Source organism: Sinocyclocheilus grahami, unplaced genomic scaffold (genome assembly GCF_001515645.1).
Source record: "Sinocyclocheilus grahami isolate Dianchi unplaced genomic scaffold, SAMN03320097.WGS_v1.1 scaffold353.1, whole genome shotgun sequence".
Lineage (NCBI taxonomy): Eukaryota > Metazoa > Chordata > Actinopteri > Cypriniformes > Cyprinidae > Sinocyclocheilus > Sinocyclocheilus grahami.
This window is the reverse complement of record NW_015505532.1, coordinates 1,000,723-1,015,951: the sequence shown is the minus strand read 5'-3', so window position 1 is coordinate 1,015,951 and position 15,229 is coordinate 1,000,723. Positions and strand designations below refer to the sequence as shown.

Here is a 15,229-nt window from a genome sequence, read left to right as displayed (position 1 = left end):
ATTCCTTGTTTGCTAGCTACCTATGCACATACAGCATACAATGTTAAAAATGTTCTACATTATGAACCTTAACCCAAAAACCTTTAGCTTCATACACTGTAGATAATTGTGACCCTGCCTGTGGAAACCCAGCTAAAGTATTTTTTAAACAGTGGATGAGTAATTCACTCATTGATTTGCTTAATAAAAGCCTCCTTTGAGTTCGTTTTGACAGACATGTTTATTGTGTATTATTTTCAACGCGTTTATTGCTAAGTTTAGTGTGGCAAAATAGAAGCGCAGCCGTAATTCGCGTGCAGTGTATCCAGTTACCATTACAACCCCACGTGCTTCCTGCTGCTGCTCTATGTAATCAGAGTGTGAATTTGTAGATTTTCTATAGCAAAACTAAAATGTGTTTAAAAGTCCAACTGACCAAATCGTCCGGCTCGGTTTGCCCCCCCGAACTCGAAGACATCTCTAATTTGACAGTTTACCATCTGACCTCACTCAGTGACTCTAGGCTACATAGGATGGGACGAAACCATGCAGTGAATGGGGGGAGATAATTTTGCTGTAAATGCAGAAATAAGCCGTAATTTTGTTTTATTTGTAACTCTTTGGTAGATACAACTGCTAGTCATTCTTAAAACCCCAGATCTCAAGCTTTCATTTCAGTTTACATAAATCCTTTCCACATAACCATTGTTTCACAACAAGATCATTGTAACATGTAATGAGAACATTTGAACAGATCAGTCGAAAGGGGGGCCGGTCGGTCAGACATCGCTTTGGGCCCCTATACCTCAAATGTTATTAATAAAAGGCGTTTATTTAGTTAAATAATTAAACATTTCACGGTCAAAACCCGGGCTTGTGGTTTCAGAGCAGTTTGCAATCAACAAATACCGCACATCTATGCCAAGCAATCATGACATTGTTTACTTTATGGTGTTTGCACTGTAATATAATGTAGATGGTTGTAAGAGTGCATATTCTATCCCACTTATCTGTTTGAATGACCAGCCAGAAAGAGTAGAGCATTGACAATTCAAAATAAGCTATAAAAAAATGTGTTCTGGTTCTGGTTAATATTGGTATTTTGGTTACACAAAGTGTCTCTGGCATTTAATTCAACGTAAACTTTTGTGGCTTCTTGGGATGCTCCTTCACAGGATGGAAAGTCTAACAACATTATTTAACACTGTATATACACAGATTTGATATAGTCTCTAGAGTTATGTATCAACACAATAATCTGTTAAACTGTGTGCATGTATATAAACACAATAAACAGACCTACAGTTTTAAGCAGAAATATTTAAAAACCTTGCATACTTTTTGAAATCTACATTTTACTTTTATCTTTTTAATGTGCGCCTATATTTTTCATCTTAAGGGGATGGTCTATGGGGGTAAAAGTTTTTAAAAAACGCACATACAGTAAGAGAGTTAAGCCTACTTTCCAAAAGCCATGAGAAAATGTGTGAATAACTTACCAGGAGTTGTGTTTTCTTCACCGTCAACTGCGAACAGAAAACCCCCGTTTAGCACGACAAGAACACAATTCTTGCGATATTTTTTCCAGACCGAGGCAGAAGATGCTACTCTTACAATATCTATGAAGAAATGATACATACCGTACAGTTTGGCAGCCATTTTAGTGCTGGTAATTTACAGGTAGTGGTAGCACGACAAGTCGGCTTTATGTGATAGTAACAATGGGTTGCGTTCCCTCAACAAACGTTTAAATCATCGCGAACAGTTTGGGCGGTACAGGGTGACGCGAGAAGTGGGGCGTGTGGCCATTAATAATTAATCAACCTACATTTTCCTTCACTTTCTACTTATATCTGTCGGGGAAATAATCTTGCCATTATAATATGGCATGTAGCCAATCACAAAACTAATGTTCAAATGCTTTCGCCGTCTTTAAACTCTAGCTGATGTGCGCGTGTGTGAAACAATATATTACTTCAGAAACATTTGCCATTTCTTTGTTGAAATACTTGTCTTGGGTTTTTTAATGCATGCCTTTCTGGAACCACTGACTTTTAAAGTTTAAGGTGTTTGGTTCTCACTGCCTCGTTTGAATGTGAAACCTTTCTTTACCAAATGCAGTTTTCGCTTCTCTCACACACACACACACACACACACAAATCCATTGTCTGCATTTAGCCTACCGATGTTTTCCCACATCTTCTTTCACATTGTAAAAGTTTAGCACATCGTTTTTGAACAATTTCACAACACTGTATTAAACAAAAGGCAGACAATAATCGCCTCCTGAAATGTCCCATCTATTCCACACAGGGGCGGATTTAATGAATTGGGGGGCCCCAGGCAAAATATAGGAATGGGGCCCTATACATTTGTACACATTTTCCTTGAGGTTCCTTTTTTTTGTTGTGATGCTTGTTGCTGCACCCCATGGTTGTGTCCAATGCTTCTACATTTTTTATGTACATGTTATAATGGTTTTCTTTCATGTTGTGGACCAACGAAATAGCAGCTGATTTACAGTTGAGATTCAGGTTCTCACAAAATCAAAAATGATAAAATAATAAACCTCACAATTGAGCGTTTAAACCAGGGGTGAGCCAGAAGTATAAATTATGATATTCATTTAAAACGGGGGTTATGGGGGTGGATTTTTGCATTGATCTGAACAAAAACTACAGACTGGATTATTGAAAATGAACATTCATTCTCTGCCAGTAGGAGGCGCTTTTGGAACGTCAGAAATATAGAACGAGAAAAGTGTTAAAAAAATATATAGCCTATATTGACGAGGAAAATCCACTGATGAGTTACCAGCATAAGCCTGTGTGCAAAGGCGGTCTAATTCTAAACTTTAAAATACATTTATTTTAACTACAAATTTAAATAAAACTGAAAAAATAATGAAAAGGCAATTATACATTTACACACATTATATCAACCAAAAAAGTAACTGTGTCCTCTATACTTGGTTCCTTCTCATAAATGAGTAAGCGGCATTTAAAACAATTATAAACTTATAATACACACCGTTTCTCAGTATTTAATTACAGCTTCAGATGCATAATATTTTCACCTCCCTCAAGCAGGGTACACAAAAAGCACGTTCAACTTGGAGTCTCGGACGGTTGTCGTGGTAATAAACACCGTAAACAGCAACCGTTCGCGTGTCAGCGCTTAATGCGCATATACTATATGAAAAGCATTTTAGGGGGCCCTTGGCTTTTGGGGGCCCAAGGCAAACTACCTTTGCCTAATGGGTAAATCCGCCCCTGATTCCACATTTAACCTGGTCTACACTCTTAAAAATAAAGGTGCTTCAAACGGTTCTTCAAGCGATGCCATAGAAGAACCATTTTTGGTTCCACAAAGAAGCATTCAGTCAAAGGTTCTTTAAAGAACCATCTCTTTCTTACCTTTTTATAATCTGAAGAACCTTCTTTCGCCACAAAGAACCTTTTGTGAAACAGAAAGGTTCTTCAGGTGTTAAAAGTTCTTTATGGAACCATTTAGACAAAAAGGTTCTTCTATGGCATCGTGAAGCACCTTTATTTTTAAGAGTGTATGTCTGGGCCCGTTTCGGTGTAAGTGAGACTCTGTTTCAAAAACGGAAGAAAATGTAACAGGAAATTCAAATGCTATTTTAATATATATTTTTTTCTTCAAGTAAATAGAAACAAACAAGAGGAGTAATAACAATCGAAGATACATAGAAAATGCAGCAGTAAACTATTTTGAATATGCCATTTGAATTCTATATAGTAGATTAGAATTAGATTCTGAAGCATTAATCCATATAAACACCAAAAGAAATGCAAGAACACTAACGCAGACTATTTACATTTCCCATTCACGCACCAAAAAAAAAAAAAAAAAGTAAAAAGTTCAGCTGATATGTTCATGAGGACACTACAGTCTGTGTATAATACAACAAGAGTTTTACACAGTGATCATGCAGAGATCAAGCTGAGCTTTTTACACTAACATTTTAGTGTTGAACGTGAACCTCTTTCCAAATTACAAGCATTAAACCCTGCTTAACCCTCAATCTTACAATTACTTTTATAAAGAGCTGGAGTGTCTGTGACCCCAAGCATAACAGTAGGTACAGTATAGTCGATTTAAACAGTGCTACAGATGTTAACTCGGGTCAAGCGCAGTGTGAAAAGCCCATATTCTATCCTATATGAAACTGTGTGTGGTCAGACTAAAGCGAGTAAAGTTTGAGCTGTTCCTCCACTTCTCCCTCCGTCATCTCTCCAAACGTGTCCTGATTCTCTCGGAGCAGTCTGAAGATTGCAGTCAGCTGCTCCTGCTGTACCCTACAACACAAACACAACGGCATAAAGAAAAATCACACAAAGGCTTCAGTTCAGTTAAAAAAGTACTTAAAGGGATAGTTCACCCAAAAATGAGAATTCTATCATTTACTCACCCTCAGTTTGTTCCAAACCCGTGTGACTTTTCACACAAATTAAGATATTTTGAAGATTGTTGGCAACCAAACAGTTGGTGGTAGTCATTAACTTCTGTAGTATTAAAAATACTATGGCTACCACCCTAGTCATCTCTTCTTTTGCATTTAGCAGATTTAAAAAAAATGAACTCATACAGGTTTGGAACGACAAGATGATGCGTAAATGACCAAATTTTCCATTCGTGCCCATTTCATTGAAGGAAATGAAGTTGAAAACTATATTTCTGTTTGGCGTTTCCTTGTGTTAAGTATTGTGTATCAGAAGAAATAATGCCACAACGGCCATTCATCAAATTCAGCTCTTTATTGATATCTCACAAAACCCTATCAAAGTCACATTTCACTGCAAAATCAAAATGATATTCTCTTTACAATAGTGCAGAAAAAAGCATGTACACGTGGTAGCATTTGTTGTATTACCAATAATTAAATGTATCACCATATTACAGTAAAATATTACCTTTTTTTTAGAATGCAAACAAATCATAATAGTTCTAAAAATAGGATTTATCTATCTTTATGCAAATAATAACTTCACATCCATTCTCTTCTGATTCTGGTATGAAATGTCCCTCTTTATATTTGATGAGATTCACCAATTTTTTTAACATAACATCCAAAAACAATAACAACAACAAAAATTCACATGGTTTCTACATTTCATCATGTACATGGTCTGAGTCTGCAGTGCAAGCACTTTTCCATCAGCCTGTGATGGTCATAGCTGTGCGAGTCCACAAGAGCGTGCGATGCTATTTCAGAAGAGCAGGATGGGCAGAATGTGAGACTGAATGCTGATTGGCTGACTCAAGAACACATGACGCTCAACAAAGGCACAAGATTATTTCATATCATGAGAAATCCCCATTTCTGAATTCCTTATTCAAATCTAAGAAAGAAGTTCCCTCCCTTTCCTTTGCAAAAGAGTTTCCGAATCGTACACTAAATGAACTGTATGTAAACTATAACATCAGTGTTTTAATATGCTTTTAATAGGTTTTAAAGGGCCATACGTTGTATATAGTTGTACCTAAGTGTAAAAAAAAAAAAAAAGATAATCTTATGTTCTTTGGCATTTTGCTTTAAGAGGGTATTCAACAAGCCGAAAACAAAGAAGAAAAAAAAGAATAAAAGCACAAAGAAGTCACTCCTCGAAGGTCCTCAATTGGTTCATTATATAGGGAGCATTTTTCCCCCCCACATGCTCCGACTTCTGCTTACTCAGCATCTCTGAAAAATAAAAATGAGATTATTCAGTATCATAAAGCCACAGCCTCAAACAATTCACCTGAACGTCTCCAGGAACACACAGTCCCTCTACACACAAACACAGATGCATGAATTCACTGCAGCAAACCCCCAGAGAAACATTAACCGTACACAGACTAAATTAAACCGTTATCTCATTAGCAACCCTAAATTAAAAAGGAAGACACTGCAGGTAAATAAGGTTAAAAAAAATTACTTTCACATTACACTTTACTTTCACCAGTTAATTAATCACACTACATAAGACAATTGTTTTGTATAAGTTTTCTGAAATTCTATGTTTCTATATTCTATATATATATATATATAAATCAGAAAATACTGTCAAAAACAAGAATAAAATGTTGAATATATAATCAAGTGAATGATATATGAACAAATCCATCTGTAAAAACCTTCAGAATATAGACAGGAATACAACTGTAATGTCCGGTTTAAGTGCTGCTGAAGTGGACATTTCTGATTCATTGCAGGAGAAAACGGCCTTTATAGATATGCGTTATAATTTAAATGTACAGAAGCAAATAAATCGTGTTTTAAAACGGATTTGGAGAAATGTAGCATTACATCACTTGCTCACCAGTGGATGCTCTGCAGTGAATGGGTGCCGTCAGAATGGGAGTCCAAACAGCTGATAAAAACATCACAATAATACGCAAGTGATCCACACAACTTGTCCTGTGAAGCGAAAAGCTGTGTGTGTGTGTAAGAAACAAATCCATCAATAAGGCATTTTAACTTTAAACTGACGCTTCTGGCCAAAATATCAGCCCATAATCCATAACAACACTGAACTCTTTGCTTGTAAATGGTGCTTGATTTGTGAATGTTTCTCTCTTCATTCAGATGAGACGACTTTTTATCAGCCGTTTGGACTCTCATTCTGACGGCACCCATTCACTGCAGAGGATCCATTGGTGAGCAAGTGATGTAATGCTACATTTCTCCAAGCCTGTTCTGATGAAGAAACAAACTCATTTACTTCTTGGACAGCTTGGGGGCGAGTAAATTAAGCAATTTGTTTTATTATTGACTGCAAGATGAATATATTGAAGGAGCAGGTCACTCACCGTTAGCAGCTCTGGTGTTTTGCGGTTACTTGTTAAGGCTTGGCAGAGTGTGTTAGTCATGCAACACTTAAACTGAAGCTCATCAGAGTCATGGAAACATTCAGGAAAGATGCTTGTAGTCATGTTTAAGTAAAGTGCCCTACCAAACACAGTTGTTTTCATGCAATCATTTAGTCAGTTAGAGAGCAGTATGGCTCAGTGCTACGGCAATTTCAAATGATTTGAAGCATGTGCTACTGTGACTCAAGGGTGACATCATGAGGATTTAATTTTCGTTGATCTTTTGAGATAAAGGAGCTCGGTGTACAATGGAAAACTGTATGGACTGCATGTGTATCTACACATGACAGCCCCCATTTACACATCAATGATGCCTACTTTATTTCAAAGGATCAGAGAGAGGGGGTGGAAAAGTAGTTATGAAATACTATGATATGACCCAACTAACATTATATGTGGACCTTATAGTATAAAAATATATATTTTTTATATTTATAAAAAAAAAAAAGTATAATACACTTTTAGAAATAAAGGTTCTTTATGGGCATCTAATGTTTCCATGAAGAAACTTTAATATCCATAGAAAGCTGGGAGGTTCTTTAATAGTGGAAAAAGGTTCTTTAGATTGTTTCCCACACTAATAAAAAAAATATATAAATGGTTCTTTGAAGAACGGTTCACGGAAAGGTTCTTTGGGGAACAAAAAAAATTGTTCTTCTAAGGAATCACTGCTTTTGGAACCATATTTTTATCCTTTAATATTTTCGGAATGTGCTAAAAACCTTTGCAGTAGGTCCATATAAGTGGGCAAATGTCAATATAATTATCTGTAGATTAAAAAAAAAAACAATAGGAGTCTGTGTAGTGTCCCCATTTAGGTGTGTGTGTGCGCGCATGTTTTGAAACATGCATTAAAAGTTCAAAAACATTCCTCAGGACTTCATTTATGGCTTGTCACCGGTAGGAATTGTACAAACATCATATTTCTCTCCCGGAGGTCACAGGTCGACGTCAGAATTACACATATGCTGATACCCCCATCTGGATATTATTGAGGTCAGAGGTCACATCTGGATATTATTGTGAGGTCAGAGGTCACATCTGGATCTTATTATGAGGTCAAAAGGTCAGTCATCAATCATATTGACATTCGCCCCCTTTTATGGACTACTCTTTGTTTCCAATGCAGAGCACAACAATGATACAAATACACGTGCAAAGACACACAAGTCTAAAACCAGAAAACAAGACTGGAAGTATCCTCCCAATGATATTTAATGCTACTTCACTATAATTTAACTTCAGTAACATTTCGGTGATACTGCTTGGCAAATTAAACCGTTTTGATGAGGATCTTTCTTGTAGCTCAAACAGTAGAGTGTGGCGCTAGCAACGCTAAGATTGTGGGTTCGATTCCGAGGGAAAGCATAACCTGATAAGATGTATACGTTGAACGCAGTGCAAGTCTATTTAGATAGAAGTATCTACCAAATGCATAACTGTAAATGAACTTAAATTATACTCTACATATCAAGGAATAAATAGGCATAAAAGTCAAATTATCAGTTGTGTTTTACGCAAAACTGTTGAAATTCCTCTGTTGAATTTCCAGTTTGTGTCCCGTGTAGAGTGTGTCTAATTCAACAGATTCACTCTCAATAACTAAAAGGGATCAATTCTTAAAATATGAATTTTGTCTCACCCTGATATGTACAATTCACTGCATGACATTTTATTGACCGTATCATTTTACAACTCTTTTTTTTTTTTTTGATTGAATGGATGTAAATGCAAAGTAAAGCAAAAAGTATTTGGACACCAAACCACATCTAAAAATGTCTGAAAGTCATTGCATCTTGATTAAAAACAAAACAAAACGTATGGTCAAATTCCACGGGAGCATTTTTTTTCCCTTTTCACTTTTCTTCATAAACTGTCACAATACTAATAAACAGACACTTGCACTAGTAATTCAACAGTGACATTCAGACATTTTTAATTGGCTTAGATGTCCAAATGCATGATTATTAATGCACTCCTTTAATACAGTTATATAAAATAAAAGCTATAAATTATTTTGATATTACTTTGCTTAATATTCAAAGCAGCATCATGTGTTCTCCATCGAAAGTCTTCGGACTTGCTAATGTAATTATACATCAGAATGGCTATAAAAATATTCTATATAATCAACCTGTAATGCTTTGGAATGCACATAACACACACACACTCCTTTATATGTGTTCAGTGACCTGCATTTGTGAGCGTTTCCCTAGTTTTCTTCTGTAATGTGTCACAATTAGTGCTGGGCGGTATGACCAAAAATGTATATCATGGTATTTTTCAAAATTATACCGGTTTCACGGTACATGATGGTATTTTTTTCCCATGCATGACCGGGTGTTAACCATATTTTCTACTGATTGAGAGAGGAAATACTGCAGTATACTGACTTAGAATGCCCTATTTTACTGTCATGATGAGTGAATATTGTCAAAAAATACCACACTAAATAGTGACTAAACACGACCCCTTTTAATACATGTTAACCAGGAGTCACTCTCATTTATAATCGCGGCATCGTCTGATAAAATCAACATGCATCTACACTAAAGAGCGGCTATGCGGTTGTTTTGGCTGGATTACTTTTTTGTCTCATGCAGCGCACTGCCTGCGTCTGAGTAACCAACTAAAAAAAAAGTGCATGTGATATTAACAGACGAACTACGCTCATATTTATAATTCCAAACAATCAGTAAGCGACAGGTGCTAGGAAACGCTGTTTTGTACTCATTTATTGAAGAGTCGGCTGCGGTGCGGCCAACTGAATGCGCTGCTTCTCTGCCGCTCACTACACAGAACAGACGCCGAGAGAGGCGACACTTCTCCGGGAAAGCCAGACCTCGCGCTCGCGGGACAGCACTGGAGAAATCTTCCAACTGAACCATAGCTAAGGTTTATCCAAAAAAGGCGCTAGGATTGTCAGTATGAAAATTCTATGGAAAAATGCCACTAAAAGGGTCTGAAACTTGCTAAATCTAGTGCTAAAGTCGTGCTCGTGTGTGTTTGAGACGCGGGAGCTGATGGCAGGGGGCGGTGGATATTTGTGGCGGTCAATGTGGATATTGTGGATGAGTTCTTCTGTCATCACGTTCTATTAGTTCTACAGCTTCAGTTTCAGAACTTTCACACTTAGTAACACATACAGCTGTTCCCTCACCACAGTGCAACAGTGAAAAGGGACCCCTTTCAAACAGTGTCATGTTCCGAACGTTGTTTAAGCGACATACCGTATTGCGGTATTTAAAAAAACTCATATCATAACAAAAATAAACACCGGTATTCGGTATGAACCGGTATACCGCCCAGCACTAGTCACAATAATGAATCCCTTGAACTCTGGGGCCTTTTAGACAGATGCAGAACACATGTGGCCACTCAGCTTTGTGTACAAAGCCCAAATTAGGACCAGCAGGAGATCAAGAGTTTAAGTTGAGACTACTGGACTGTCCAATGGTCCATATTATTTAACCCATAATGTGCAGAAGACACAGTGATCTAAAACACTATGAAACAGCTGGATCAGTGTTAACGGGATAGGTCACCCAAAAATGATCATTCTGTCATTATTTACTCACTCTCACGTCACATTTTACTGTCTTTTATTCATATAACACAAAAACAGATGTTTGGTAGAATGTACAAGCTTCTCTTTTCCACATAAGGCGTGTGGATAGTCATTTATACAGCTAAGCTCCAAAAGGACAAAAACTCAAAACAAAACACTATAAATAGGCATAAATAAATAAAATAGTGACTTTACAAATAAATAAATAAATAAATTGTGACTATAAATAGTGACTTTATAAATAAATAAACAAATAAATGAATATTGACTTTACAAATAAATAAATTGTGATTTACAAATAAATAAGTTACATTACTAAATAAATTGTGACTTAATTAACTGTTTACAAATAAACAACTTTACAAATAATAAATAAATGCATAAATATTGACTTTCTAAATCAAATAAATAGTGACTATAAATAGTGACTAAATAAATAAAATATTGACTTTACAATAAATAAATAAGTTGTGATTTACAAATAAGTTACATTACAAAAATAAATACATAATGACTTAATAAATCAATAAATTGTGGCTTAAAAATAAATACATACATTTTGCAAATAAATAAAATATATAAATAAATTGTGACTTTACAGATAAATAAATGCATTGCAGTTCAGATGGGTTTGAAACAACAGTGTGAGTACATGACGGAATTTTATTTCTGGGTGAACTGTTACTGTAACTCAGCATGTCGGGACAAGAATTGTCGCTGAATAAGGAAAGTGAGTGGAAGGGAAGATATTTGTGTGTCAGCACATGGTGATGATGGGGGAGGCCGAGGGGTGAGACTGTGGGGGGTGTCGGGGTCAAACTGATGTAAATGATACCTTACCAGTGGTCTGACACATACGCATACTGCCTGATGTTGTTTAAAGAGCTGTAAAGTCATTTGTGAACTCTATCCTGCAAAGATAAAGGGCAGGAGCAGAGGACATTATGTACAGACCATTACTGTAGGGTTCTGACTATTGAGTCAACTTGCTAATCTATAGCTACACACAGTGACTTCTGCAAATGGGAACTGTAGAAATCATCTCAAATCACTGACTGAGTTTACATGCACAATTGAGATAAAGCAGACAGCGTGTACTCTTGTTGAGAATCCACCTATGATGCCTTAAATTCTGCTTTCGTAAACAGCAGCCATGTATCTGACCATTATTTTGGTTTTCATGTAAATGCCTTTTTTAACATCAAGAATGGAGCAAAACTTGCTTCAAAATATAATTTGTTGTCAGGCATGTATTACAAAGTTTTTTCATTTTTAATTTCAAATTGTGTTTTTTTTTAGAATTTTTTGTTGCACATGTAAACCCACTCTCTAACACTCCACAAGGGAAATGACAAATATGCAGGAAATATACACTGCCGTTCAAAAGTTTGGGGGTCCGTTTTATTGTATTTGAGAGTCTCAAAAACACCAAGGTTGTGTTAAATCAGGGGTGTCCAAACTCGGTCCTGGAGGGCCGGTGTCCCGCAGAGTTTAGCTCCAACTTGCCTCAACACACCTGAATGGAAGTTTCTAGTATGCCTATAAGAGCTTGATTAGCTGCTTCAGGCGTGTTTGATTAGGGTTGGAGCTAAACTCTGCAGGACACCGGCCCTCCAGGACCGAGTTTGGACACCCCTGTGTTAAATTCATTTTTTTTTTTAAACGGGAATATTGTGAAATATTATGTAGAAAGGTAGAAAATACATTGTTAAAATAGTCCATGTGACATCAGTGAACTATCCCTTTAATATTATCAATGTTGAAAACAGTTGAGCTGATTATTATTTTTGTGAAAACTATGATACTTTTTTCAGGATTCGCTGATAAATGGAAAGTTCAAAAGAATTTATTTGAAACAGAAACCTTTTGTATCAATTTAAGTGTCTTTACTGCCACATTTGGTTGATTTAATGCATTCATGCTGAATAAAAGTATTAATTAATAAAAGTAAATTAATACAAATATTTTTTATATACCCCCCCCAAAGTTTTCAATTTTAGTGAACAGTAAAGAATGAAACCAGGTTTCATGTGATTTTCAAAAGAACAAAACGTACTATTTTTATTTTTATGCTTGTGAACTCAAGCAAAACCTGGACTAGTGTATAAGAAATGACTAAGCGATGCTGACATTATTTTGTTTATGGATTTAAATGGTTTATTTAGATTTATGTTGGAGTCATTTCGATAAAAGGAATGAAATTCAGAAAAAACAACACCACCAGAGTCTTCTCTTGAGCTCTTACTCTCTTTAGAGTATTAGTAGTGTCTGCTTAATATCTGCTAACACTATATTTTGATGTTCATCAGACACTCTACCAACTATAAAGTACATATCAACTATTCTACTCTAACCCTAACAAGTCTACTAATACTCTAATGAGAGTTGGTTGACATGTAGTTTATTTGTATAGCGATTTTCACCATACAAATCGTTGCAAAGCAACTTTACAGCAAATGAAGTTTCTACAATATTTAGTGGTAGCTTATCAGAGGTGACCGTCAGTTAATGTACATATGGCAGAAATGTACGGAAAAATCAATTAAAGACATAATCAAACAGACGATGAACACTATTAACAGCAATTATTATATGATGCAATCAAACTTACAAAGTAACACAATGTTTACACGACAACAGAAAAGTTTTCCCTTTGCATTTTTGAAAAGTTTTGCGTACAGACAACAACGTGATCAAAACCTTTCCCGTTCACACGGACCTGTGCAAAACAACTAAAAACGCTGTATTATTCTTGCCAGGCCAGTAGTCACGACGTGAATTTGTAAAGAAACACTACGCGTCTGCGCGCATATGCTTTCCTATAGACTGAATATGTAATACGCATGACTTCACAGTTTGCACAAATTTGCGTTTTTGTAGTTAAGATGATAACAGAAGTTTTCAAAAACGTTTTTTTCGTTGAACACTGTCATGTAAATGCCCCCATAGTCAGTCGAATGTCTAAAGTGGGCTATCCAAATAAAGTGTAACCTATTTTTTTTTTTTTTAGTTCAGACCCCCAACTGCTCAATCTACACATTTTATCTAGCAAACAAACCACACCCACCCGCAGCAAAGTGTGCCTGAACCTCCAGTCAAACCTTGAGCCCCCGCGAGCGCCCCTGACAGTCTGCTACAGATACGAGCGCTGTTGTGATCATCTCACCCTTCTTATCCGAACACTCACAGAGTGTGCTGGAGTGGGTGGAGGTGGGCTGTGCATTACACGGCTACAAATGGCCCAAAATTATGAGGAGGAATAACAAGAATTTTCCTCTGACAACAAATCTACTGGACATTCCCCAAAAAGCATCATTCTGCATACTTCAGAGGGGAGGCTTCAAATACAATCACATACACACTTCACATGCTTGAAATGCTGTTCAATTCAAGCATTTCTAGATATATATGAAATACAAAACCGTGAAATGTAGATTTCACTGCTGTGTGTTATTCGGAGATGCTATCGCTTCAGTGGATGGATTGAGGGAGAAGGAAAATACTGACCTCTGCTCCTCTTCCATCTCCTCCACGGTCATTCTCTTCTCAAACTTGGTGGTCCTCTTATTACCGGGCACGACTGCGGGGGTCTCGACCTCATCTGTCAGTAAAGCAGCTGCACCATCTGAAAGACACGATATCAGATTTAACATTTACCTGATGGAAAGTGATTAAGTGGACTTTTACGCTGCAATAAAAAGCTTTTGGTTTCAAATAAATGCTGCTTTTTATTTTTGTTCCAAGAATTTCACAGTTTCCACAAAAATAGCAAGCGCAACTGTTTTTAACATTGATAATCTGAATAAATTCATATTAGAATGATTTCTGTCACCGGTCACTTTTAATGTCGGCTAAATACTTCTGTCTCCTGTCTAAGTGAGTTATAGAGGACCTCACTTGATCTGGATACAAAAAGCAGGTGTTCGATCGGTATGAAGGTGTCTGTATTGTACTGACGGATCAGACAACAACACAGGAAGGGCAGAAAATCTTCCGTGACACTGCGCCCTGTTCCTAACCCAGATTATCATCCTACCAGGTCTAATCCACTTGCAGGCCTGTCAAGTCATTGGCACCGGCAGCTAGGAAGTCTTTATATTAAATCAAGGATAAAGACTGTTCTGCACACGCTGTTGGCAGCTGAAACCTATTTCACACACACTTCATATCTGCGGCACGTGCTGCTAAATCTAGCTCTGTTGCTGTTATAATTCATTAACTGACATGTTTTTGCAGAAGAGACCCTGGTCTTTTGCAAACGAGGGTTATATCTGAGCACACCAGGTGATGTCTGGATGTAAACGCAGCAGAATCTGTAACCTAGAGGCCAATGTACCGCTGGGAGAACAAAGGCATCAGTTTACAGTTGCAGAGCACAAAGCTCCAGTGTGCTTGAGTTTATCTTCGCGAGCACTCACAGCCCTGCTCTCAAAACACTCGCTCATATGGAGCATAATGAAACCTGCAGCTCAGAGAGCCACAGGCAGATATGAACCAGAAGAAAATGACAGATTGAAGAAAGAAGCCAGGAACCAAACAAACTACCTCAGTGCATGAGAGAAAAGTATAAATATAAAAGAATTACCCGCCAGAATGTGATATTTATTTATTTTATTTATTTTTTATAAATTACATTCCATAATTCCATTGTTTTTTACTTTTCATCTTATATATTAATACTATTATTTTCATTTTTGGTTTTTTATTTTATTAACTTTGAAACCCACCAATAATGTAACAAATGTAACACAGCATAAAATGTCTATTTTATATATATATATATATATATATATATATATATATATA

The 15,229-nt window shown here is 36.5% G+C and overlaps 2 protein-coding genes across 5 annotated transcripts in view; both read right to left on the bottom strand.

Moving 5' to 3' along the window:
• Positions 1–1,638, bottom strand: part of LOC107548689 (ST6 (alpha-N-acetyl-neuraminyl-2,3-beta-galactosyl-1,3)-N-acetylgalactosaminide alpha-2,6-sialyltransferase 2) — a 9,978-nt gene extending 8,340 nt beyond the window's left edge. Inside the window, 2 exon segments of the mRNA XM_016229476.1 lie at positions 1,479–1,505; positions 1,594–1,638. Of these exon segments, the coding sequence (XP_016084962.1) occupies positions 1,479–1,505; positions 1,594–1,638 (72 nt within the window).
• A 2,052-nt stretch (positions 1,639–3,690) lies between these two features.
• Positions 3,691–15,229, bottom strand: part of si:ch73-366l1.5 (FILIA-N KH-like domain-containing protein) — a 28,083-nt gene continuing 16,544 nt past the window's right edge. Inside the window, exons 3-5 of one of the 4 annotated variants that reach the window (XM_016229514.1) lie at positions 13,931–14,048; positions 11,264–11,334; positions 4,224–4,301 (exon numbers count right to left, since the gene is read on the bottom strand). In XM_016229514.1, the coding sequence (XP_016085000.1) occupies positions 11,301–11,334; positions 13,931–14,048 (152 nt within the window). In that variant the 3' untranslated portion in view covers positions 4,224–4,301; positions 11,264–11,300. Of the gene's footprint in view, positions 4,302–5,649; positions 5,687–11,041; positions 11,335–13,930; positions 14,049–15,229 lie in introns of those variants that run through there. The other 3 variants (XM_016229511.1, XM_016229515.1, XM_016229513.1) reach the window with 3 other exon arrangements.